Source organism: Passer domesticus, chromosome Z (genome assembly GCF_036417665.1).
Source record: "Passer domesticus isolate bPasDom1 chromosome Z, bPasDom1.hap1, whole genome shotgun sequence".
NCBI classification, from domain to species: domain Eukaryota; kingdom Metazoa; phylum Chordata; class Aves; order Passeriformes; family Passeridae; genus Passer; species Passer domesticus.
The window spans coordinates 28,365,842-28,392,899 of NC_087512.1; the positions used below are offsets into that span (position 1 = coordinate 28,365,842).

Below are 27,058 nucleotides of genomic sequence, written 5' to 3' on the forward strand. Positions count from 1 at the left end.
CACTTATTATTTCAGAAACTTTCAAAGATTTACTTCTTCGCCTCCACACAGCCACAGAGACCCATGGCAGACTGGGACAGATATGGCACTGCATCCAACCAGTTTCCTCACTTGGAAAAAACAGGCCACTCTTGATGTAGCTTAAGTCACTGAAACAATCTTTCATACTCCACATACCCTGCTTTTTCTCTCCTTCCATTTAGGCTATTCTAGAATTTGTTTTCAATTGACACTAAAGACACACCTTAACAGTAAAATTTATGTTCTATCTCTGGTAGGAAAACAGTGACAACTATAGCATAAACTTAACTGATGCCTACTTAATGAAGAGAGGCATTTCTCCGCTTTTCCTGTGGTAAGGAAAACAGCCAGTCACTGCAAATTACTACACATAACTTAAAATAAATGATGTATGCAGACTCAAAAATGCAAATAAACTGCCTGGTACACATCCAGCTAAAGCAACCATAATTAAAGTACACAATCAAAGCATCAGATCAGATTCATGTAAGCACACATTCTTACACAGCTTTTTGCTGTTCTAGTTATTATCATCTTCTCTAGCTATGACTTATTTTCATTGCTCCCTGTAATCCTCTTGATTGGAAGTATGTCTGTGCCAGATTCTAAGTATTAGTTCCCCTTAATAACCCAAAAAATTGAGAAGTGTTGTACCAGACTTTTTTTCCTCTCCCGGTTTTATTATACCATTAATTATTCAGTCACAAATCTGTTGCATATTTCATTCAGACTGAGTTTTTGGCAGTAACTGTGACTTCTTTAGAAACAGTTCACTACAGTTTAAATTCATTATCTGCTGCTAATTAAACCGATCTGTTTTATTGTCACAAAAGAAAATCCTGTTACAGAAACTAATGAGCTCCAATCTTCAGTAAATGAGAGGACATGTTTACAAGCAGGAACACTTAATGCCATTGCCAATCAGATGCTGGAATTAAGTACATTTTCTAGATGTGTATGTTTAAGTCTAAATAGTTTAAAGCAGTGAAATGCACTGTTTCATCTTTATAAATAATCTCTTGCTTCTCACTGGGGGCAGTATTTGTTAGTTCACAAAACAAATTATAAGATACTCAAATAGGCAAATTCATACAAAAAAATAAATCATAAACCCAACTGTAATTTATAGTTTACTTAGGCTACTTTGGGCAGTACATAATGTTATAGTTATGAAAATGGTTTCTAACATTGTTTATTTGCATCTGTTGATTTACTAATACTTTGCTGACTGTGCTCTCCTCTAATTCCACCTAAGTTTTTGAGTAGGTGTAAATACTTAAAGGTTAATCCCAATTAGACCTGCTTGGCAATGGCATTACATGTTCTGCTTGTAAACACATCCTCTCAGTTACTGAAGATTGCAGCTCACTAGTGTCTGTAACACAATTTTCTTTTGTGACACTAAACCAGATTGTTTTAATTAGCAACAGGTAGTGAATTCATATGGTAGTGAATTGTTATTGGGAAGTCTAAGTTACTGCCAAAAAAGCCAACCTGAACAAAATATGCAACAGATTTATGATGAATAATTACAGTACAGAATCACAAAACAAATCAGTTTGGAAGGGACCACAGTGAGTCATTTGATCCAACCCTCCAGCTCAAGGTCATCTACAGCACATAGCACAGGATTGTGCCCAGACATCTGTGGAATACCCTCAGTGAAAGGAGACTCCACAACCTCTCTGAGCAACCTGTTCCACTGGACAAAAAACTTCTTCCTCATGTTCTGGTGGAACTTCTATGCATCAGTTTCCACTCTGACTCTTGTCCTATTGCTCAGCACCAAGAAGAGCCTGGATCCATCCTCCTGGCACCCTCCCTTTGGACACTTACAGACATTTATGAGGTCCTTACTCAAGTCATTTCAAGGGTGAGCAGGTCCAGTTTCCCCAGCATTTCCCCATTGGAAAGACGCTCCAATTCCTTGATCAACTTTGTAGCTCCAGTTAGTGGTAGAGCAAAACAGGGAAGGCAAAAAAAATCCCCTTTGTTCAGGTTACTGAGGGCAATATAATGTTCAGAACCTGACACAGACATATGGGAGCAATGAAATTCAGTCATAACTAGAGAAGCTGCTGATAAACTGGATAGCAAACAGCCATGTGAGAATGTGTGCTTACATTAATCTGATGGTTTGATTGTGTGCTTTAACATCAGGACCAGTCTTCTACCTCATGCTATGCATTCAAGTCTGAGTCTAACACTGGGTAATCTGGTTGTGGTGTGTGCTGAGCACTGCAGTTACCAATGGAGTGCAGGACTAGTGGTGGACCATAACGACCTCTGTCAGTAAACACAGTAGTTTAGACTGATTTCAAGAATGTTAAACATGGGAATTTAAGCTAGTTTACTTAACCACTGGCAACCAACCACTGGCAGTTGCACTGTACTTCACATTGAAGAAGCTGCTATCTTAGGAGAAGCAGTACCTAAGTATCTGCTATTACTAATGGAGCCACATCTTGTCAAGCTAAGTAACAGTAAAGAGCGACTCCTACAGCTGGAGATTTAATCAATCTGGTTCAGTGCTTGGATCAGTCTATCAGCACAGCCCTGAGCACCAGCAGGGTGGGTGTTCTTTGAATGCCTTATGAAGGAAGTTTTGGATTTTTTCCTAAATGGAGAAAATAAAATATTGGCTTCATTTTTCTAAATCAAAATAAGGTATAGGAAAAATTGATACCAATTTGGTATCATGTGGAAGTGAATTCACCCTCCCCCCTTACCAAAAAAAAACCCAAAAATCCCTCCAAATCCCTTGGGTTCATTAGGGCTTAAAAGAGTGTAGTTAGATGTGAATGAAAGCAAACTATGATCCATTGGAACAGTCAGCTGTTCCTTCAGGGTCTTCTCTGAAAAAAGTCAAAGACACTATTTTCATTCTATTCTTGTTAGTTCCTAGGGAGGATAGCCTCCATCACAGGGTAAGAATGGGACTTAAGAAGTCCTTCTGGTTGGTCTGGTTTTTTCTTTTTTTTAAGGAAACCAGGAGGGAAGGGGATTAAAACAAATACAGTTGCTCAAATACAGTATGCCCAGAACAGATGCTTGTGTTTCTACGGTAACCGTGACACGTTACATGCAAACGTTAACAACACTTAAAACATTTTTGTGCAAGTTATCAGGAAAGATTGAACGCCCTGATTACATGTTCAGAAGTTTCCATTAGCTCTTAAATCTTCAGATTTCAATCTCTGAGGACAATGTTCTATTGTGCACAAAAGAATGAGTACAATGACAAGTTGTTTTAGAAATTATTTAATATATAAATGCATACACTGCTTCGTAAAACAACCATGGTACAAAATCTTACCAAATCTCAGTTGACTGCAATGATGTAAATAATTATTTTAGGTTCATTTACACTACGAAGTCAATTTCTCCAGTAGTGCTTCTATTCCTTTTACATGTTTATTCTGCTTCAGCTTTGGGATGAGCTTTTTCAGTCCTTTTTTGACTGTGTTTGCCACGTTTTCATCAGTGCTTCGGAGAAGGCTGCAAGACATAGGAAAAAAATGAAGGATATCAATGGTCAGCATGCAGGTTAGGTTATAGAAACAGAAAATGTCCATGATGGGAAACAATAACTATTTAAGAAGAATATAGTTCAAGCTGTACACTATCATCTGGCTATATATACTATAAAAACAATGTAAAACATTCCATAAAATATGAAACACCTAGTCAGAACACAGCCAACAAAGGATAAATCAGCCTGCAAGAAACTACTGACCCCTATTCAATGCACGTTCAAATATTGAGTCAGACCAGGTTGTTCTGGGTTTCACCCAGTCTGGGCTTCAAAGCTGCCAGGCTGGCAACAGCCAGAACTCCCTGGGCCCCAGCCCCACTGCTGCACCATCCTCATAGGGAAAAGGTTTTTCCTTATCTCCAGCCTAAGCCTCTTGTGTTTAAGCTTGTGCCACTGCCTCTTGCTCTCTACCCATACATTGCTGTGAAGGGACCAGCTCTCTATCCATCCCCTTGGTGCCAGACATGCTCTCAGGAGCTCAAAGCTGCCCCTTTTCCCAGCTGAAACAGACTTGGCCACATAGCCTCTCCTCCCAAGCCCAGGGACCCAGCCCAAGTCTACGCCAGTCACCCTCCATTGAATTCACTCCAGTTGTTGGTGCCTTTCTTGTAATGTGGATCCTAAAACTGGATGCAGTGAAGTGCATCTATCATACATGCATTGCTTATAAATGACAAGCTCAAAGGACTAGATAGCCAAAAATTTTCAAATGGACTCACTGAGTAATTCTGAGTTTCAGATCTGCACATATGTGACAGATGGCTTCTGAAAGCCAACAACAAAACAAAAATCAATCATGGCTTTAGGTGGAGCTAGCATTGTCTGAAAATTACCTCTGTCTGAACATTTGAGATTCTTTATGACAAAAGAAGTTTGTTTGTTTTACATGGCCTGGTTTTTGGTAGCTGGGGGTGCCACAAAAGTGGTTCCCGTGAGAAGCTGCAGAAGCTTCCATCATGTCTGGCAGAGCAATCCCTGATGGTTTTGATGATGGACATGCTGCTGGCCAAAACTGGACTAATGAGAGATGTTGGTAACGCCTCTGTGATCATATATTTAAGGAAGAAATTCAAAACAAAGTAGATACACAGTTTTTTTCTACCCAGAGAACAGGAGCAGGTGAGAACATGCGAGGGAAACAACACAGCAACACCAAGGTCAGTGTAGAAGGAGGGCAGGAGGTGCTCCAGGTACCAGAGCTGAGATTCCTCTGCAGGCCGTGGTGAGACCAGGCTGAAGCAGCTGTGCCCCTGCAGCCCATGGGGATCCAGGGGGATGCAGAGATCCACCCACAGCCCGTGGGGGAGCTGCCCATGCTGGAGTGGGTGGATGCCTGGAGGAGGCTGTGGTCCAGTGGGAGACTCTATGGAGAGAGGGGGCCCTGCTTCCAGGCTGGAGCAGCCTGTCCTGGGAGGACTGCACACCATGGAAGAGTGACCCATGCTGCAGCAGTTTTGGGAGGACTGCTGCTCATGAGAGTGGACCTACACCAGGGAAGTTCACAGAGAACTGTGTCCTGTGGGAGGGACCCCACAGCCACACAGGGGAAGGGCTCCTCTCCCAGAGCAGCAGAAGAAAGCCTTGGGTGATGAACTGACCAAACCCTCACATGCTGTCTCCCTCCCTGCGCTGTCTGTGGAAAGGAGGGGTTGGAGGAGAAAAAAGTGGTTTTTTTTTTCAAGGGCTTATTTTACTCCTCATTATCCTCTGCTGATTCTGTTAGTAATAAATTCACTTTCAACCTTTAAGTTAAACCTGTTTTGCACTTGGAGTGTTTTTGCCCAGCCCTTATCTTAACTCATGAGCCCTTTGATAATTTTTTTTTCTCTCCTCTGCCCAGCTGTGGTAGGGGAGGGTGAGCGAGCAGCTTTCATGGGTGCCTGGCATTTGGTCAGTGTCAAACCACGACAAGAAGTATCTGTTTTTTTTAAATTAAAAGGTTTTTAAAAACTCAGCCATTACTTTATGTTAAAAAATACCCTGCTGTTACTAAACACCAGACTAAATTAATCACTTCTGTACAATTTAGGCAGTCTCTTGACTTCAGTGCATGCAGTTAAACAAAAATGTGATTAATTGCTACGTGATAGTGAGGTACACAAGTGTGACATGAAATGGAACAGGAGATGATTATGTTTGTGCACTCTCAGCTGCCTAAACAAAAGGACATCATGCCTAAAAAGTCATCAAGAGAAGATCACTCTAGAAAGAATTTAGATTTAAGTGAAATAAACCAAAGACTACCAAAAAAATTCCATCAAACTTACAACAAACAGTCCTACAATATACTTTTTTCTCTCGTTCCTGTTAGTTAAGTTTCATTATGGGTGAAAATACTGCCAGCCTGGGAGGTAAGATTCCCCCATTTGGTAACAAAGGACATTTCTCAAGGCTCCACCTGTAGTGACATGAGTAATAGCAGAGACGGAAAAAGACTGCCATTCCTCACAGATTTTTCCTCAAAATACAAACGCCTGTGCCAGTTTTTTTAAAGCTCAATTATCAGTTTCCTGTTTTATCTCTAAGTCTTCAATCTCTATTAAAAGACTATTGTCACAGTGATCACAAACAGTTATTAAAGTGTTAAATATGGGGGGAAAAAAATGTTAATTCACTTTACAACTTTATTTGGACAATCCCAACAGCTTAGTACATACACCAGCAACATCACATGTTAAATGAATCTGTTCAGCTTTGACTTAAAGGAAAAACGTCCAAGCATTAATATAGTGTCAGTGAATAAGCCTTTCTAACAAAACTTCAATGAACATCTGTGCACAGGATCAGATAACTTAAAGGCATTAGGTGCATTTGTTGAATTCTAAAGGCCTGTTATGAGAGGCAAAGAAAGAACATTACCATTTTGGCAGCTGAACAATCTTAACAGCTACATACAAATGACTAGTAAGATGTTGTGTGAACTGGTTTTGTATCTGGATTGCAACTACTCCTCTACTACCAGTTCCTCTCACTAGTGATCTGAGTAACAAGGACTAAAAAAAGTTAGAACTAAACTCAGATTAGCTAGCAGAAGTGAAAATGGCTTTTGATTCACCTTGCAAAAGAGCACGAACATCAAAGTAGCCCTACTCAAAAACTGATAAGGAGCAGAGATGGAAAGCAAAGAGCGAGGAATCTAAAATAACTTTAGGAGAGAGAAAAGTGGAGCAGAAAAAAGAGATCAAGGGACTTAATGTTGTCTGTTTGAATTGTTTGCTGAATTTGGTTCAGTGAAAGTCTTTATGAGGCACCAGAAGGGCAAGGCTGATATACAAGTTCCAGAGCACAGACCACACACTTCAGGTTATAGGACAAAACCTTGGGTTTCTATGACCTGATACTGACAGGTAGGTACAAAGTGAAAGCAGTGAGTTCGCTCTTGATAAAACAAAATGTTAATCTTAATCTGATCCCTGTAGGGTGCTTTTGTTTTCACCAGCTGCATGGTTCACTGCTTCAAATTCGTGAGCCAGTTAGCTCATCATAGGCCTTTGCACTGTCCATTCTTATGTATGGTCTCTTCCAAACACTTCTCTGCTTCAGTGTGAGAACTTCTTAGGCTTTGCAATTGAGGCATCAACAAACAAAACAAAACAATTTCCAGATTTTTGTATGCTGCCACCAGTCCAAGGTATTCTAAAGTTAACTATTTTAATGTAGCTATTTGTGGACTGCTCTTTTGAGTTTTGTGCTTGTAAAATAAGACAGGGTAGGCACAACTTTAAAAATAGTTTTGTTTTTAATCTTCAGATTTTGTGATACTGAGCTGCTTCCTAGTACTAGAAAAGATGAAACTCAAGGAATAACCTATGGAAACTCTGATATGAATCTTTCTAACCCCTATTTCGTTCCAGACTTGCCAGATGCATTCAAGATAGCACACACTGAATGTCCTTTTGTTGGTAGAAATTTCAAATGATGCTCTCTCAGCTGTTCAAGACATTAAAAATGTAATCTTATCAGAAGTAGTCATGCACCATACTTACCAACAAAGAATAATGGCACCTCGATTTACTTCTGCCCAGGTCTTCAGATTCTCGATACCAACATGTTCCACCAACGTTCTTCCAAAGCAAACTGCAAAATGTGAGAAAAAAGCAGGGAAAGGAAAAAATGAGACAATATCTTTCTACAAAGAAGCCTGTTTAAAGTTCTCTGTAGTTTTGATTTCATCAAATAGTTTTAGTACCCACCAAGTATTCACAAAGTTCTGCCCCCTAAAATAATTGACTGTTCACTGCAATGCAGACCTTTATAAATATTGGACTGCTTCCAAGTACTGCATGGAATTTGTTAGACAACAGCAGCACTGTGTGACAGTTTACTATTATAAAGTACACAAACTTGTTCATTTTTTAAAATAGTGTGTAAAGGGCTATAAATATCTTAGAGCAGGCATCCAGTCCAAAGAGAGAACCCAGCAAGAATCACAGAATCATTCTGGTTGAACAGATCATGGTATGCAATATATTAAATACATAAACACCTCTGTTGAAAAATGCTACATTTTTAAGCATCTGACTCTACAACTGAAGGAAAATAATTTGAACAGAAGTTAATTAAAAATTCAGAGCTAATCCTTTACTGATGCAAAAACTTTTGTCTTTTTTAGCTATACTGATGTTCCAGGGCTCTATTTCTTTGGTGGCTTTGAAAGCCTAAGTTTGACTTCAGACTCATTACATTAACCTAGGCTGACTTCAAGGCCCCAGCTGAATTTGAAGAACTGAACTGCATGGAAACTGCTCTTACAACTTAGCCTGCTGAGCAAACTTACAGTAAACAATGCAAAAAACCCCACCCAACCCCAACACCAGCCTCCAAGCACTGAAGCTATTTTTCACTGTCTCTTTAGATCCTAATTCCACCAGAAGACAGGTTAGGTTTTATACAACTTTATACAACTATCTCCTTGTGATAGCAATTTGTTTGGGGTTTAATAACAATTTAATAAACTCAGAACAGCAATTCTGAATGATACTTTTTGGAGGAAACCAAAGGGAACAGCGTGTGATTAAAATGGAAATTTTACAATTTTTACTGAAATAAATCCAGATTACAATCATCATTTCAGATAGGCAAATCTCTGAAAGACACTCACAAAAGTCTTCCTTTGGACATTTTCAATGATCTGCTTGAGAAGTGGGAAAACAGCCTACTTTCAGAAACATTTAATACAACAGAACTAAAATTTTTAAAGGAAATACTGGCTACCTGAATGTAGCAAGAGGAAAGGAAATAAAAAGTTTAACAAGATCTGATAATTCTACATAGAAAAAAAACTATTACAGAGAAGTTCCCTCAGATTACACTTTGCCAACCATGTGCTTTCATTTTTTGAGTTTTTTTGTATGAGAAAAAGTAATCACTATTAGGATAGAGTGATACACACAGATTTTATAGTTACATAATAACATAAGTTTAAAAGCTAAATTAAGATGAGAACATCTGTGCCCAATATCTGCCTTATGGAACATAAACTAGCAAAGATGTCCTATTTTTGTGCACAAATTATTTTAGTAACAGTTACAAAGCATTAACCCAGCAGCACTAATGAGCACTCAAGATTACAGCTTGGCTTACAAGCACTAATGAAAAAGGGGCTCCTATAAGAAAGACTTCACTGTTTCTATTATTATCCTTAAACTACTAAGTAATTTAGCAAAGCTATGAAGACATTTTAAGCACAGAAATGAACTCCACCCCAAATACGCATTAATGCACTGAGAAAAGAAACCCAACTACTACTTGCATTGCAAAAAAAAGCAAACATATCCTTGGTGTTCTGTTTGTATAGCAGCTCACAACAGCAAAAAGACAGAAACAGTAACGTTATATTTTCCATATACTAGTATACTCAAAGAAATAACTGCAACTATCTTATCTGAGAAAATAAAGCTGTATTTCCAACATACCTTCTTTTCCACTCTCCTTCATTTTTTCATCTTGCTCTATTAACCATTTCAAAACTAGATGGCCTGCCGGATGTTCTGCAATGTGGAGCTTTAAGGGGAATAGACAAACCAAACCAAAACAAAATTATTTAGTGATGTAGGTTCAAAATTCAGTTACATGTCTGGCATAAATATTTCTGCTTGATTTATTCATTCTGCTATCACACTGATTCACTGAGTCATGGCCTATGCTGATATTAACAAGTTTGATGTAAGTTATTGGTTACTATTTAAATTGACTATTTAAACTCTTACTCCCTGCAACATTTAATTTTCAGTACATCAACCAACATTTCATCCACCCTTCCAAGGACTTCATTCTTAATAAAGAGAACTTCCTGGTCTAACTGTCTCTGCCAGAACTTCTGGACCTCTCATATTTCCACACTTGAAAACCAACTAAAGTATGGTTCACAGAAAGTCACAGAAAACAAGTATAGTTCACATTAAAATTTCATAGAACGTGTATCAAAGAATGCAAAACACATAGCTAAAACACCACAACTATGGAAATCTGGAGATATCTACCTTAACTACAGCATACACTGTATTTTTTTTTTTGTTTTCTACTCTATCACATATCTGACTGAGTTTAACAAAGTAGGGGAGGGGAACTCTTTGAAGAGAAGGTCATAATGTGAATACAAACAGCTCTTATCTAAGATCTTTCCTGGCATGGAGATATGCACACCTGAAAGGTAAGAGATCCTGTCCCTCTCCATGTAAACAGTCCAATGACCTATAAAACTTTGCTAAGTGCTTGACTGCACAGTGATAATATTAGACTGTGTAACATGCTTGTTAGCAGCTTTCCCACTAAGCATTTAAAGCAGTTCTGAAGATTGAAGATATGAAGCACTTTGCCCCACAACTCATATGAAATGCTGGCTCAAGCCACCATCTCTCCAGATGCACTAATAATAAACTATGAATTCACAAGTCAGAAAGCTGGATCGTATCTAATGTGCAAGTGCTATCAGGGCAGCACACTGATGATTTACATAAAGGAAATCAAGACCAGACTTCATTTTAGTAATGCAGAAGATCTGCAGGATCTCAGCACCTTGTCTTCTGTACATTACCTGTCCATCACGGCCCCCTGGAACCAGCTCTTCTGCTGCTAACTTAGCAATTGCATCTAGTGCAGGCTGGATATCACCAAGGGCTGTTCTTAAAATATCAGCAACCAAGACAAAAGTAGCTTTGTCTATCACTACTTCTTGGGTATGTTCTTGCAAATATTCTAGCAAAGGCGAGGAAATGGCCTCCAGGAGTTCATGGCGACGGAGTTCAGTATTCTTCTTACTGATGAAAGAGACAGCACATTACTGCAGAAGATTTGCACTGTATGCACATCAAGCAACAAGAAATTTCAGAATGTATGTGCTATTTCAGACATTTAAATTACTGCTAGATTCAAATACAGGCATTATTTTTCCCTCTGTTTCATGTACAATTAAACGCATGTTGGACACAGAATTTAAGAACGCATGGAGTGAAAACGTGTTTAAAGCTGACTGCCTCAAAACCTCTGAATTTTTTCTTGTAAGTTACATTTATTATTTCTTTTCATTTTGTTATCTCAACTATGGCAATGTATTTTTACACAGCTTACTAGTCATCTAGAACTGCTCCATCTTGGAAAGCTGGTAAGCATCAGTGTCAATACCAGACTGAAATCAAATTCACAATTTCCATTCTTATTGCTAGATTTTGAGATATACTTTTATGCTACCCAAAGCACCACTAATGCATATTACAGATTTTATTCTACACTGATTTGATACATGAGCTTACACGCAAAATATATCACAGTATTTGCCTTTTACAAAAGGGGCAAACATGTATTATTTATTTATATTTACATTACTTAGATTTATTAAGAAGCAAAGTTGAAATTAAATAATGACAACAAGTTGCATGACTTCTTCTGGACTCTTAAGAAAAAAACATGTAACCTTCACATCTGAGTTACCTATAGGCATTTCCATCTCCCTGTTTCAGAAGTGTGATGATTTCTGGAACAAAATGCGCAGGATCTCTAGGACTTAGCAAGTACAACAAGACCTTCTTTCCATATTTGTTGTTTATTATATCAGGCAAAGAAGCCTTTATTTCCTGTGGGAGTAAACAAAACATTAATGAAATAACAGTTCTTAGTCACTATCAGTATCAGAACTGTGAAAAAGTACCAGAAGAAACTCTAAATGACAGAGACATGCTATCTCTTGTTGGTAACGTCTCCGTCTTTTTGGAGTCCTCATGAAAGAGAGGAATTTTGTGCTGTAATCTGCCTGAGTCCTTACACATGCCAAGCGCTCAGTGTGCAATTCCAATCACACATGAAAGTTCAAAGCACCACAGACTTTGGTCCACGACTGAGATTCTGTGGACCTGAGAGATGATGATAAGAAGAGACTTTCCTTCAGAGGATTTAAAGAGCTTAGAACCACCCTCCTTTACCTACTAATTCTCAGCCATACTGCCAACCCAGACAAATTACGAATTTCGTAATATTACCAAAAAAAATCCAAACCAACAAAAACACCCCACCCCCCCCCCAAAAAAAAAAAAAAAAAAAAAACCCAAACAAAAAAAAACCAACCTACAAAAACCCCCTTGCTTTTTCTCCCTCTCAAGTTTTACTAGGTTTTTTTTTTTTATCTTCCTAAAGCTAGATTTTTTTATGGACAGAATGATCTCTATAAGGTAACTCTGAAGTATAACTGCTCTTTGAAATAATTTTAAAGATGAGTTTTCTCTAAAGAAATCAAGCTCCAGTGCTTGATTTTAAGATGCCCCCACCTCATCATCTGCTACTAGTTTTCACTGACTATATGAAGAGCTGGTTTTGATTACAAGATTCTTTTTCCTCTTCCTGACATCCCTTCCCCATTCCTGACCACACATAAGCCCTGATGGGCCAATTGTGTATTTGCGAAGGCCACGTTATGTTCTCCATTTGCTGTCTGGACTGATGTCGTAGGATAAAACATTAAACATTCCATTACCTTTGATAATGGATTAATTCTTGATCTTAGATGATTCTGTAATTAAATGACATCTTGGAAGCTCAATTAAAGCATTATACCTGTACTAATAAACTCTCCAGAAAGCAGAGTGCTTGTTACCCAGTACAGGAAAAGGTCAAATATCTCATATTAGGACAGCTCAGATATGTCAGAACTTACTCCCTTAGACCTTTCCCAGAAGTTGTTACATTCCAGACCTGGCTGTGGGAACCAAACCCAGCTGCAATCACAGCTGAAATCCTTGAGTAACAAAAGCCACCTCTACATGAAGACCCATTAGAGAGGGTCTTTTCATCACTCCAGACCCATTAGACGGGCACAGTCTAAGGGCCAAATCCCTGTGATAGGGTAAAAAATCCCAATTGCACCCTACACCAAGTTGCACAAGGGAAGAATTGTTCCTACTTTGCAAAACAAGCCTCATCAGAACCACTTTCTCCTCATACTCCATCTCCACACACAGAAGATTTGCCTCAGCTTTATCTCCCTGCCACTTCCCTTAAACCCATCAGCCCTTACAGCTACAGCATGAGTACTACTGCAGGGAGATTACAACACGTACATCAATGTGAATTTCTCTGCTGAGAGATGCAAGTAGTTTTGCTTGTAAAATCAATAAGACACCATCATAATTCTGAAGTTTTCCACCTACTCCATCTCTAGAAATACTAGTAGAGCTCAAACTTCTATGATAAAACGCATTGACTTTAAAGAGACTCCAGTCACCCCTTATCCAGAATGAATGTGTACTAAAGGGGAAAATTTCAGCAAGTACTGAACCTAGATTAAAAAATAATTCAAATAAAGAATTAAAATGATGTCTGGAAGTGCTAAGGTCTGCTAGGAAAAAACTAATCATGATACATAAATATAATGAAACAGAAAAGATGAGAAGTATTTAAACAGTCAAAAAAAACAGATGGATTCCTACTCTCATCCTCCTATACACTGACAAACATACTGACACTATTTAATATACTATTTTAGGAGAAATTCAATTACTTACTGATATAATTAACTGCTTCACAAGTTTAGTGTCATCAATGCAATCAAATGCTGCCAGCAAGACCAAATGAGAAAATTCACCCTGCAAAGATGAGACATCAGAAACCACATGCAGTCATTTTTTATGAATATGCTAATTGACTTAAAATAAGGATTTCTGAGGGTTTGTCTCAAACATAACACAACATGAAGCACAAGCAAATTCTGACTACTGTCACAGAATGAGAGAAGTCCAACATTTAGGTTTCTCTCCAAAAGCAAGTCTTGTTAAGAGATATATGTTGTTAAAACAAAGGTAAATCTTCCGTTTCAAGTAGATATACTGTTTTATCACATTCAAGCTATTAAGCTAATCCTACTGTATTATTAACTTTTGAAATCATAGTATTTTCCCTACAGCAACATTACATACAGACTTTATTTCTATTATTGATTTGCTCAGAAGTGAACCAAGTCACATACAATGTTTTTGGAAAACATATCTCTACAATGAGCCATACAGTTTTTATTGCATTGCAGGAGATCAAGTCTCCAGTACACTCAAAGGAGCACAAACCAATTCACTTGTATGTCAGTGAGGCTGTACATCGAAGTGAAACCAGATCTTCTGTGTTCCAATGTTGTGTCAGTTATTATTTACCGACTGTCTCATATTTCCATATAATACCTAATTTATAAAATGAAACAATTCATTTATTCTAGTGGAAAATTACAGAGAGAAACATTACCTACACCCTGTGGTGGCCCTCAAAGTGGGTTGCACAAGACAATCCATTGTGGTGCAGAAAGGAAATATTTTTGGAACCATTAATGAAAATAAAATAGCCTCTGGTTATTTTATCATTATCTCACCCTTTCAAATTTTCTATTTCTATTACAATGTACACTATTATAGTAGTAAAGGCATGTGATTTATACATAAATATATACATTGTGGATACATGCCCAGGATGTGATCAAAATGCTTGAATGTCACTGGTTGAGACCACAATAAGTATTAGCAAATAAAAAAAAACTCATAGCAACCAGGAAGGGAAATTTTAAAAGCTCTTCTTTAAAGCTATGGTTTTGCCCAACTCCATGAAACCTGGTTTCAACTGTTACTCTGCTGATGCTGCAGACACCAAACACATGTTATTCATTAAAAAATAAAACACACTTCCTTCCATTGTATGCCAATGTATTTCAAAGCTTCGTGACTTGAAAAAAATATTGAGCATCTTCTAAGAAATACACATGTTCAGAGAGCCTTTTCAATGACATCTCCACCATACCTTGATTTTTCTCCCTCCTCTTTATGCAGGCTGTTTTGCTCCCAGCCAAGGAGAATTAACCAATGAGCTGCATGAAGATGCGGTACAAAGTTGGGATCAACAAAATAAAAAGTAGAAAGAAAACTGAGGAATAATAATGAACTCAGCTATAATGAAGCATACTACTACATGTAGTGCTCACAATGAAGCTTCTTGGTGTGCCTCTAAATATTTCATACAGTTCAATTATTTTTAATAATCTCATACATCACTGCTATTTTAAGACTGGTTTTATTAACCAGTCTTTTTATTGTTCCCAGTACCAAAGAATATTCTAGCTAGCCTCTATCAAATCACTAGTTTCAGACACTATTAAATAAACGGTTAATGAACACTCACCGTTGCTATTTTTTCAACATATGTCTTCATAGTTTTCACAATGACTTTTCTGTCCTATCCAAAAGAAAAGAGGAAACTCAAATGAGCTAGAATACCAGTGATTCTGAGTAACTGAACTGCTATTTACACCTTTCAAAAAGATAATCTTACATGTGCTTTCTAAGGCAAAGGCATCTACTAAAGACTCACACACATTCTATTAGTTTACACTCAGAACCAGTATGGAAAGTTAAAGTTAAATTGTGACTTGATCCCAGAGAAATCCTGCGGTATATTTACAAGTCCAGATCACCAATGGGACATGTCAAAAAAACTTGGAAAAAACCACAGCAAACAAAAAACTCCAAACCATCACATATGTTCACCTATATTTTGTCCATTAATTAAAGAAGAATGCATTTCATATCTTCATTTGGAAAGAAACATATTCAACAGAACTTGAAACTCTAGCTTGGTTTAAACCCCTATTACTAGGCAAGAATATTTTGTCAGGAAGTTCCCTTCCTGTATTTTGGCTCTTGGAATCACTGCTCAGTCTCTTTAGATGCCTCACTACGCCTAGGAACTTAATTTTTTTCTGCATTCTTTAACAAAAGGAATATTTTAATAAGTCATCTTTTTTATTTTTTAATATAGAAAAATATAGGAGGCATTACAGTATTTCCAAGATGTATTACATGTATTAGACCAAAAGAAGTCCTGGATACTGTATCAGCTGATGAAACTAAACCACACTTTCTGTAATATTTTGCAAGTCTTTGCATTCCAAAGCCAAACATGGCTTCACATTATAACCTCTTTACTATCCTCTCCCTATTGTCAATTTCACTTATATTAAGAAATCCATGGGATAAATGAAATTCCAATAGCCTTACAGTAGAAAAATTACTCCATGTGTCACTGTCAAAACCTCTGCTAAAAATAAAAGGAGGTGCTTCTGCTATAGAAGTTCTAATGAAAGCATTTGATTCACAAAAAGCACAGCTTAAGTTTGCCAACAGATAAAGATGGGCCAGTTGTCAACCTCACTCTCAAATTCTAAATTGCCTGAAAATGTGCACAAGTAGAAGGACCCACATGGGCAGTCAGAGAGAACTAAGTAGAGGAAAACCAAACATTACCTTGGGAGTGCCATGCCATAAACAGTGCATCGCTACTCGGGCTCCATCGTGCGTGTGTGCCAGGTAGATGACAGCCTCTCTGACAGCTTCTATCATTTCCTGAGGAAGAAAAGGTGATAAAGCAAAAAGATCAAGAAGAGGCTTGAGGAACTCAAGGCAGGTGGGCAAGAAAGAATTATTCTGTCTGCCCATACAATACTGCTCTACAATCCACCACTGGCTCTACAGACCCACTCTCATTTCACGGATCTATGAAAAACTGCCTCAACAGGAATCCAAAAGATTGTAAATGACACAAGCTTTCTTTAAAATTACACTGTTCATCATAATCATGCCATGAAATTACAACTGTATGGAAGCTTGTCAGCTGTCCTACTACAAAAAATTCAAGAAAGGGTGCTCAGAACTGAGACAAAAATTAAGAGAAAAAGACAACCATTAATTTAGGAAGAAATCTTTGAAGCTGATGCATATTCACACATACAGAGTATAAGCCAGAAAGTAAGAAGAACTCAAGTAATTTAAGCAGCAGGTTATGTTATAAATCAGATATTACAAGACACAGCCAAAAGTTTTGTCTTCACATCAAAGGAATGAAGTTTTCTGAAGCTGACAATATCATCGGCCAAAGAAAAAAATCAAAGCAAATCAAATTACACCCTCTTGGGTTACTAAATATTATTTCTGTTACTATCTAATAGATTTCCTTGAAATGCACCTCCTATCTATGCCTCTTTCAATCCCTAGTTCTTCTTGCTCTCTAGTCAAAGGCTCCAAGCATTTTACCAATTATTTACAAACTGCTCAGTCACAATACAGTTTGTGTCACTGCCCATAAGCACAGGTAGGAAGAGATCTGCAGAAGGGGTTTCCAAACCCCAAAGGGCATGTCTATATACTAGTACATTTGCACAGAAAGCCAAGCGAGGAGATATGACCTTATTCCCCTGATTCACACAAGCTTGTAAATCCAAAAGCATTCTCAGACATAGCATTACATAAAACCATGCACAGGAATGTTCTAGGCTCAGAAGATTTGGACTCAGAATAGGCCCCAAATAGTCCACTTCCCTACCCTTAGCTTTGGGTTTATTAACAGTAACAAAGAAGTATTCAGGAGTCCAGTCTGGCAGAAAGAAGCAAGAGACAGCAAATTTAGAAGGCTCTGCCTGACATGAAGTGAGATGGTTCTGAGCTGCAGAACCACGTGAGGCTGATGGACACACCCTGAAGACAGGTAAAGTCAAACAGGATACCAGCTTAAACCATGTCACATCACACAGACAGATTTAGGCCTGAATACAAGAATGTCTGACATAATCTTAAACCTGTAATTTAATACAGATATAGCAAAGAAAGTTTTGGTTGCTGACAGAAGGGCCAATCCCATTGTATTTTGGTCAAGAGACTTTTGGATAATCACTGCAAGTTGTTAAGAAACTACACCCTGGAAAGCTAAACTACTGCAAGCAATGGTCCTCACTTTAATTATATTCTCCACCTATGGAGAAGGGTCATTTATCAGGAAAAGAAGAAACATCAAAGTCATCTCACTTTTTAAAAAAAATTCATGTATCACAAACACTTGTGAAAGTTCACTGTGGCTATAAATCTCTGTACAACACTACTCTTCATCATCTATCTAGAATCACCAGATGTGTAGAACTCTATTAATGAAATATGTGTATTTTTGTCTAGTTAACTTGCAACATTTTCACGAGAAGATAAAAAGCATTTCACAGAAAGGCAAAAGAAGATAAAAAGCAAAATAAAGATACTTACAGATCTTTGTTTCGGAAGAGCGTAAGTGAAAAAGTCCAAAAATACTTTATGTACCAGTGAGTGCTTTATCACCGCCTCTCTGTATTTGAATAGATGAAAATAAGCAACAAGCTTCCCACAATCATTTTAAATTATGTTAGCAATACCTCATTTGTATTTTAAAAAGTTAGGCAGCATGATGAGCAAAAAACATACAGTCATTTTGGATTCAGGTGTTTAACATTTACAGTGTGTGGAAGATTCTAGGACAAATTACAAATTATAGACTGTATTTTCTTCACTGGAGAAGCATATCTAATATATCATAGTGTAACATTTCTACCAATGGTCTGACTGGGACAGAAGATGCTATAACTCACAGAAGGAGAGTTCAAAATTAAGGGAAGATGCTCATTATGACACCTGGGACAAAATCATAGACTATTCAGCACAGGAACGTAACAATTTAAAAGAGTATCACTACCACTGTCATCTGAACTTACAAATATACCAGTTGTCAGAAACAGATTTCTGCTAGATTGTCACACCTTCAGCTGATTTTTGTCCTTACTTTTGTGCCATTGGTGTAAGAATCTGCTTCATTTCATCCAAGATGGCCTCTCTCTTTTCAGGTTGAGCTTCTATCACTTTATCCAGAGTTGGGACAGCCGGTGTCTGAAACGAATGCACAGAGGTTTAATCGTACCAGTAAGAATCAGAGTTCATAGAAAATTACAATGCTTAGACATTTTTTAATCAAGTTCAGGAATATCAAAAACAAAATGAATTTCCTGCAAAACTAACAAATTTTACGATTTTAAAAATAAAAAGCTACCTTTTCTGAGTATGTCAGAAGCTGTAAACTTCAGTTTCTACAAATTAAATATTCCTCATTAGCAAACAAAATCCCCTTCTATAGCCTGAGCTGCTTTTTGCCAGTTACATCAGCTCTTCATGCCAGATACAAGACAAAATACATAAAACTGGCATTGTGTTAAGGTGCTGCTGGGCTAAGCAGAAATCCTGCATTAGGCACACATCAGAAGGCAACACAACAAGTTAATGAACTGAGAAGCTAACAAAGGCCCAGGAAATTCCAGGTCAGGAACAGCAGAGGGGGAGAATATATACCATGTACCTTACACACAGAAGTACTTCCTGGTATCTTAACAAAAGAATTACACTGGTAACTCTTAAAATAATCTGCTGTTAGAAGACTGACTGGATAGACAATTAGAAGAAATATTTTTTAAACCATCCCTGCTACTTTTTAAAGACTGCACTGCAATATTTTACAGACCTACATTTTGCTGAATCTTGGTTTTGCACCACAATGTATGGCTACTTAAAGCAGTTATGCCAAAAATATCAGAATGATGGAAGCTAACAGTGCACTTCATTTCATAGGCTGTTTGACTCTCAGTACAAATTACAGCCCAACAAATATACGTCTCTACTACTCAGTGTTGCAAAATGCCTAACTAAAACTTACAATAACCTGTCAAGAAAATACAGGCTCAGAAATGAGCTGTTAATTTCTTAAGACAGTTCTAACAGAAATCTTTGGTATAAGTGAACAGGTGAAAAAGTAATTAGAGTGGAATTAGTAATGGTGTAAAACAGTTCTGTACTTTGTAGCAAAATTCCTAACCCTAATGGATACCAACTTTACAAGTCACCAAAAATTAAAAACAGAATTCAAAAGAATGGAGGTTGTAGTTTTTAAGAATACTCCAACTGCCTGCTGAGGATCTACCATAGACCTAGATTTCAGTGGAGTTTGGACTCAAGTCCTACAGTCTTCACGGGAAAAGGAAACAAAGAGAAAAATATAAGCCTAAATGGAACACTGTATGTGGATACTGGCCCATTCTGCCCACACTCAGTGTTCACAAGATGTAAGATAGCTCTGACACAAGAGTCATCAACAGTATTAATGAAGAATTATGCCTACATCTTACCTCAGCAAGGATGATATCAGCCTAGACATGAGAACTGAAACTATGTAAGAACAAACCGTCTTTGACGAGCAGAGCAAGCTCATACATGAACATAGCACATTTTACATAGTTCGAACTAAAACAACCCACAACAATCTCATCTAAACTAGAAATGAGCAAGTAATCATTACATTTAAACATGCTAAACTAGACTACCTTTGGACAGCTGACAGAAAGAAACATAATCAAAAAAAAATAGTAGGTGAGATAGGTAAGGCATTACGAACACACCACCTTATGGGCTAAACTATCTTAAACTACAAAGTATTGAAATACCACCTTGTAAACCTGGAAAGTGTTCCCATATAGTTCTTCTGTCAGCATATTCCTCTGCTCCAGAATGGCTTTGTCATTATATGCATATTCCACCACAGCAGATGCTTCGGCATGACGGAGCATTTTTTTCACGTGGCCTTTAAAACTTTTTATTATTTCTGCAACTTGTGCTTTTGTCCTTTTTTACAGGGAAATACAAATAGCAAGAGTTAAAACTTCTAGAGATAAGTATACCTACTGATAGTTTTACTTTTAGAAACACATTTATGTAGTAAGTTTTATCACAGAAACCATGAAATTCATGAATGTGAATCAGCCTTATTGTAAAGAAAGCCAGGAATGTGGAAAAATTGTAAGGCATTTTGAGGGAAAGTCAACAGTGAACAAATTTTAGAGAATAACAAATGCCATACTGAAATGCTTAGCAAAGAAAATTTTTAAAAGCCAGTGTTTTATATACAGCAGACATCAACTCTGACAATAAATCTAACCTTATTTTTGGTCATGTTTTCCTTGTCATGTACAGCATTACCTTTATTTCTTGCACCCCCCTGCCTTTACTCCATAATATTAAAAAGATGTTGCCAGAGATATATTTTTTATTCATGCTCACCACTATAGATTAAGAAGCAGCATTCACACTGGAAATGAAACAACACTGATGAGCAAATACACTTGATACTCACCCATACATAAGAAACTTCTTCACAATATTTCTGGAATATTTTGACTTGCTCAACTCTATTAGGCTATCTAGAAGAAGGGAAAAACATTCAGCTGGTTTATTTTTCACTACATTAACTCCATGAAATTATAAGTCATTATTTAAATAAGTATGAAGAGTTCACTAGAAATGATGCATCAGTTCAGAAAAAAAGGTAAAAATATTCAAGAGAAAACAACATGACTTGTTAAAATCCTCCCTAACCACAATACAGAAGCCTGTAAGTAAAATGAAAATACCTTTCAGTTCTTCAAATGTCTCTTGCCTTTGCTTCTCATTACCATACTGAATAAAGCACTGGATCACCCGGGTTGAATCGTGTGCAAACGCCAACTAAAGGACAGAGATATTCTGTTACTCTAAGCCATTCAAAAGGCAGTATGTACCACAATTATTTTTATGTATGTGCTCTCTGGTATAGTGTCATGCCACATGTAATGCCAATTATAAAATTAGAAAAGCAGTTACCTACTTATAACAAACCAAGACTTTGGACTATGGATTTTTACCCTTTCACAAGTACTCTATCAAAGAATATACAGACAACAGCTGCTGACAATTAAGGACAAGCATTAAGGTTTTTTATACTGAAATAAAACCACTAAATGGTATTTCCATTTTGTTCCTCTTCTTCATAATTTCAGAGTAAGTATGATGAAACAGTTCCACTTCAGCACTGAATATGAAAAGCTCAACATGCTCTTTGTGGCAGATTTATGTATTTCAAGAATAAAGCAGAAAGACTGTTTAGTATGATTAAGCATGAGGACACTAACTTCCCTAGAAAACTGCAAAGCAACAGCTGTGACTAATCAAACCTCTGAGCTCCTGATCTCCAGCTAACATCAAACTTCACAGGACTAAAGCTACTTGGCAGCCTTTTACAGCAGCCAGCTAACCACAAAGCATCCCAGGACTACTGTCCTGAAACACAGGTGCTAAATGCAGTCTTCCAGCCCTGTTTTTATTCTCTTTACTCACAGTTTCACCATTCATTAAAGAAGAATTTGTGAATTTGTGCACTATGCCATTTGTTTTTTCTTACGTTTTTAATTTTCCCACGAAGAAGCTTCTGCAGTTCATTCATCAGCTTTTCTCGTTTCTCCTTATCGCATTTCTTCCTACAAGCAAAAAAAAATCTACTAAAACAATTCTAATTGAGGAAGCAGCTTTTTTGCAGTATGATTCACTTATATATATAAATTAAGAAGCAACACAATACAAATAAAACCAGATTGGCTTCTGACAATGCAAATTTATACTGCCATTCATTAACCCTGTACAGAGATGTGATTAAGCTGTTTCAGTTCATGGAAATCAGAAGAGAATTCCACACTTTAACTTTATTCTTTTTTGAGAAAAAATACTTCTTTAAACATAAACTCAAATTAACAGTCAGAGCTGTTTACAGGTCCAAAAATCCGTAAGCATGCAAAGCACAAACACTCAGGACAAGCAAAATGAACTTTTTTTGCTGACATGGGGCACTAGTTCTAGAATTACACCCTCAGACAGAGACAATGAACCTTCACATAAAACTCATACAGTAATCATACTGCAGGATCAGGGTGAATTGTGCGTGCTCTGTATTTCAGGGCTAAAAAAACCCCAAAACACCCCACAATTTCTTAAGCAATTATTCACAAATTTAAAAATTTTAGTCGAAAATACAAGTTAAATCCAGACATTCCTAGGAATACTCTGTTTGACCTCCGTATAAAATTGCATGCAATGTTACTGTTGACTCAAAGACATTCAGTTTAGAAATACAGTTTTATATAATTGCAAGATGAGAAAGATTATATTCTGGCAATTTATGACTAGAAGTCAACAGAGTGGAAGAAAAGAAGTCATTACCTTCTCACGCATTCCCATACTTGTTTAGCTTTTACAATGATGTCATAATTACTTTTATCATTAATTTGTCTGGTTTGCTTTAACTCTTTCCTTTTCTTTTTGAAGTCATTCCAATTTGGCTTCTTAGAATCTGACCCTTAGGACAAAAATAAATATATTTTCTACAGTCAATAAATAAAAGAGCAGCAATAGAATAATTTACCAGTCTAAACTGCGGCAGTTCTATGACTTGAATTACTAACAATTCAGGACCTTTGCCTGCAGTTACCCAGCTAGCCAACATGAAACCATAAATCTTGGATAAGTATGCTAAGCTAGTGATCTAGACTACTGGGAAAACAAGGCAAACAATTAATTTTCCTCAAAACTGTCACAGGATGCATCACAAATCCCTTAATAGCTTGAAAATTGACTGAAGATGTATTTAGCAGCTATGGCTGCCCCAATAATTCTCCCATTTTAATTTACTGGTAATTCATGCATACCTTTCCCCTCTCTAAAAAGGAGAACCCTAACTCAAAGATAAATATCTGAAAACTCTATAAAATAAAAAAAAAAGTCACAAATTATGAATTAAAGACATCACCTAAATGTGTAGAGCTTAAAGCACTGTTCACTGGTGTTTAGCAGCATGCACTTAACTGTTTTACCAATTCAAAAACCCATGCTTTTCTTTTTACAAATAATATTGATTTTTATATCACTGTTCCAAAGCAACAGTGACAAGAAAAACTTGTAATACTTTGAGAGTAGTGCAATACACAGAGGCTTTCATTTACTCTTTTGAACAACATTTAAATGTTTGCTGTGGGTTTCCTTTTTTTTAAAGCAGCCTAATAAAACCATTCTTCTGTCATTAAATTTCAGACATCTAGTGTATATTCCATGTGAAGCCATTCTGCAAACATGCAAGAACAGAATAAAATACTCAACATAGTCTACTGTCCTTCAAACAAATGACATATTTCTGCAGAACTTCAGAACCCCTCATTTAAAATCCCACTTCTCATTTTACAACACTGATTAACTGCCCCAGTAGAGCTTTACTTTAGAGGAGAGGATGGGACAAGATGAAGACCTCAAGCAAAAGAAATTAATTTGAAAAATAAGTCCATTTAAATATGATAAAACCAGACAACTATTTAGTTTTTCTGCATAAACACCAGAAAGAAAAAAAGCTGTAAAACATAAAAGCAGTGTTAACACCCATTATGCTTTTTTTTTTTCTCTTAGAGCATGTGACCAGATAGTCTGGACCACAGAAAGTAAAAAATGTAAAGGATAATCAACTTTGTTTCATGAATTTCTGTTCCAAAGCTTATAGCAAGTACTTTTACAAAAGCCCTGCATTTGCAAATCATGTGTAACAACTGCCAGTTTCTACATGACCACTCAACACTGCCATTAAAATAAACAGAACTTTAGGATGTTATGACAATCTCAAAATTTGCTACTGTGTCTTACTTTTGACTTCCAAGAAAACTCCAAACTGCTGATTTTCTTGACTTGACTAAGCCTCAAGCTTAGTAAAGTGAAGTAATTTTTCCCACAGCAAAGATTAAACAGGAAGTAAACCTGGAGTTATTCAGCCAATTTAGAATGGCAGACAGAAAGAGGAAAATCTAGATAAACAGTGGTGTTTCCCAAAACCTGGTTTCCCTGGATAGCCAGGCTTAAAAATCTGCTCACCTCCCTCTTCACCATCCTGGAGTTTTCTTTTCTTTGCAAACTTTAATGGTTGCTGTTCATTCTTGAATTGTTTGACAGTAGCTTTTCCAGGTCTTATCTGTCCTTTAACAAATTTCTTGGAAATGGATTTAGGCTTTCCTTCCTCATCTCCTTTTTTAAAGACTTTCTTTGGTGGACCTGAATCTATTAACCAACACAAAAGAAATTAAAATGCTATCCTATAGCTACTGTTGCTTAAAAAAAAAAATTACTGTAACGAGAATTAGACTACTTTCTAACAACAATTCTGTGTTTAACAAAAATTCTTATGTGCTTCTCAAAGCTGGAGTTTTCACTGCAGCCCTTGGGTGTGTGTTTTCTCTAGGGAAGTTCTGTCCAAGCATTATCTTCTGGGCAGCAATGTAACAGCTCAGGCACAAAAAGGATTATTCCATATTAACAATTTCACCATCCCCGACATTAAACTCATCAATCCCAAATCCCCAAACTTTTCATAGTTCATGATCAGAACTGTTTCAACATCATCTGGCAGCAGCAAAAGGCGTCTTCTCAATCCTAACCCACAGCAGGTTCCCATCTGGCTTCACATCTCAGATAATTTTGTCTTAATGCAGCAACGTCAAGTCTAGAATCTAGAATCAAAAGGTTATCAAATTGAACTTTTTAACAGAGAGTATTTTAGGTGAATCAAACAGAGATGAAGGGCTTTCAATGCAACCTGCTTAAAGCACTTCAGCAAATTAGTGGTTCACAGACAGTACAGTTTTGAATGCAAGACAGGGTTAAAGAATGGCTGTGGCTGGAAGCCACCTCTCATAAAGTCAAATGGTCCAACCCTCCTGCTCGCACAAGGCCACTCAAAACCAGCTGCCCAAGCCCACGTCTGGGTGGCTTTTGATATCTCCAATGTGGTAAACTCCACCATCTCCAGGAACAGCCTGTGCCCATGTGCAGTCACTCCCAGAGTAAAAAGGTCTTCCTGATATTGAGAAGGAATGTCTGTGTTTTAGTTTGTGGCCACTGTTCTCTGATCCTGTCACTGGGCACTACTAGAAAAAGTCTGGCTCTGTCTTTGAACCCTCCCTTCAGACACCTGTACACACTGAGCACATCTCCCTCAGCCTTGTCTTCTCTCTGGGCCTGGCTGAACTGACCCAGATGTCTCGGCCTTTCCTACCAGAAGAGATGCCCTGGTCCCTTCATCATCTTTGCAGCCTCCACTGGGCTCTCTGCAGCATGTCCATATCTCTACTGCACTGAAGAGCCAGAGCTGGAGCCTCACCAGGGCTGAGGAGAGGGCAAGAACACAGCCCTCAGCCTGCTGCCAGCACTCCTCCTAATGCAGCCCAGGATGCAGCTAGCCACCAGAGCACACTGCTGGTCCATGTCCAGCTCTGACAGCAGGAGCCCCTGGGCTCTCTCTCCCCAGTATCTGAGTGCATGAGGGAGCTGTTCCCTTTAAAGCTGCAGGACTTTGCCCGTTGCTCCTAGGAACTTCACCAGGCTCCTGCCATCCCACTCATGGGACCTGCTGACATCCCCCTGGAGGGCAGCACGACCACCTGGTGCATCTAACACTCCCTGCAGTTGTGTGTAAACCAGAAGGTGCTGCACTGTGCCCCAGCATCCAGGTCCTCCATGAAGCTGCTGAACTAACTCGACCTTGTACTCACTCCTGGGCTCCACTGCTAATCAGTGGTCTCCAAAGAGCACACCACTCTCTGGACCCAGCCCTCCAGCTGGTTTTCAACCTACCTCACCAACTGCTCCTGCAGCCCTCAGTTCATCAGCACCTCTGTGAGGATCTCAAAGGAGAGGAGACACTGTCAAAGTCTCACTGAGCGCCAGGCAGACAATCTGCCAAACTAATCGTTTCAAAGCATGCATGTACCGAGAGAATAAAAACACAGAACTCCAAGCATGCCGGTACACGACCGTAACCATTTAGTCAGGGCTCCTACTGACGACCCTTCGCCTCCTTACCATTATCTTTTTTAAATCTCCTTTTCCCGTGCGGCGCTTTTCCACGAGGTCCTTTTCCACCCTTCCCCACGAACTTCTTTTTACCCATGTTCTCCATGGCGGCAACACTGCAAACGGAGCAAGAGACAACATTAGCGGCCCGGGAGGGAAGGACGGCCCGCGCCTGCTGCTGAGCAAACCCTCCCAGCGGACGGTACCAGAGGCCGCGCACAGGCAGGCAGGCAGGCAGGCTGGGCCCGGCACGCCCGCTGTCCCGCTGTGTCCCTCTGTCCCGCTGTGTCCCTCTGTCCCGCTCCCGGCCCGCCGCTCTCACCGCACACGTGCGGCCCGGCCGCGCCTGCCGGCTGCGTACGCCGGGCGCCGCTCCCCATTGGCCGCCGCGCTGCCGCCGCGCGACAGTGCCGTGCCGTGCCGTGCCGCGCTACCGTATCGTGCCGTGCCATACCGT

At 38.4% G+C, this 27,058-nt stretch overlaps 1 protein-coding gene across 2 annotated transcripts; it reads right to left on the bottom strand.

Annotated features, from left to right (window-relative positions):
* Positions 1-3,266: 3,266 nt before the first annotated feature.
* PUM3 (pumilio RNA binding family member 3) lies at positions 3,267-26,996 on the bottom strand. 2 transcript variants are annotated; one of them, XM_064403433.1, is made up of 18 exons: positions 26,924-26,996; positions 26,611-26,717; positions 24,628-24,810; positions 22,939-23,074; positions 22,127-22,202; positions 21,321-21,414; positions 21,044-21,110; positions 20,361-20,535; positions 18,653-18,756; positions 18,103-18,181; positions 16,321-16,419; positions 15,200-15,253; positions 13,549-13,629; positions 11,486-11,628; positions 10,593-10,815; positions 9,472-9,559; positions 7,543-7,633; positions 3,267-3,519 (listed from the first exon to the last, which is right to left on the bottom strand). In XM_064403433.1, the coding sequence occupies exons 2-18, from the start codon at positions 26,705-26,707 to the stop codon at positions 3,390-3,392; spliced, it is 1,920 nt and encodes a 639-aa protein (XP_064259503.1). In that variant the 5' UTR covers positions 26,708-26,717; positions 26,924-26,996; the 3' UTR covers positions 3,267-3,389. The 2 variants fall into 2 exon arrangements, with proteins under 2 accessions (XP_064259503.1, XP_064259504.1); XM_064403434.1 differs by having other exon boundaries at positions 26,808-26,952.
* Between the last annotated feature and the right edge of the window lie 62 nt (positions 26,997-27,058).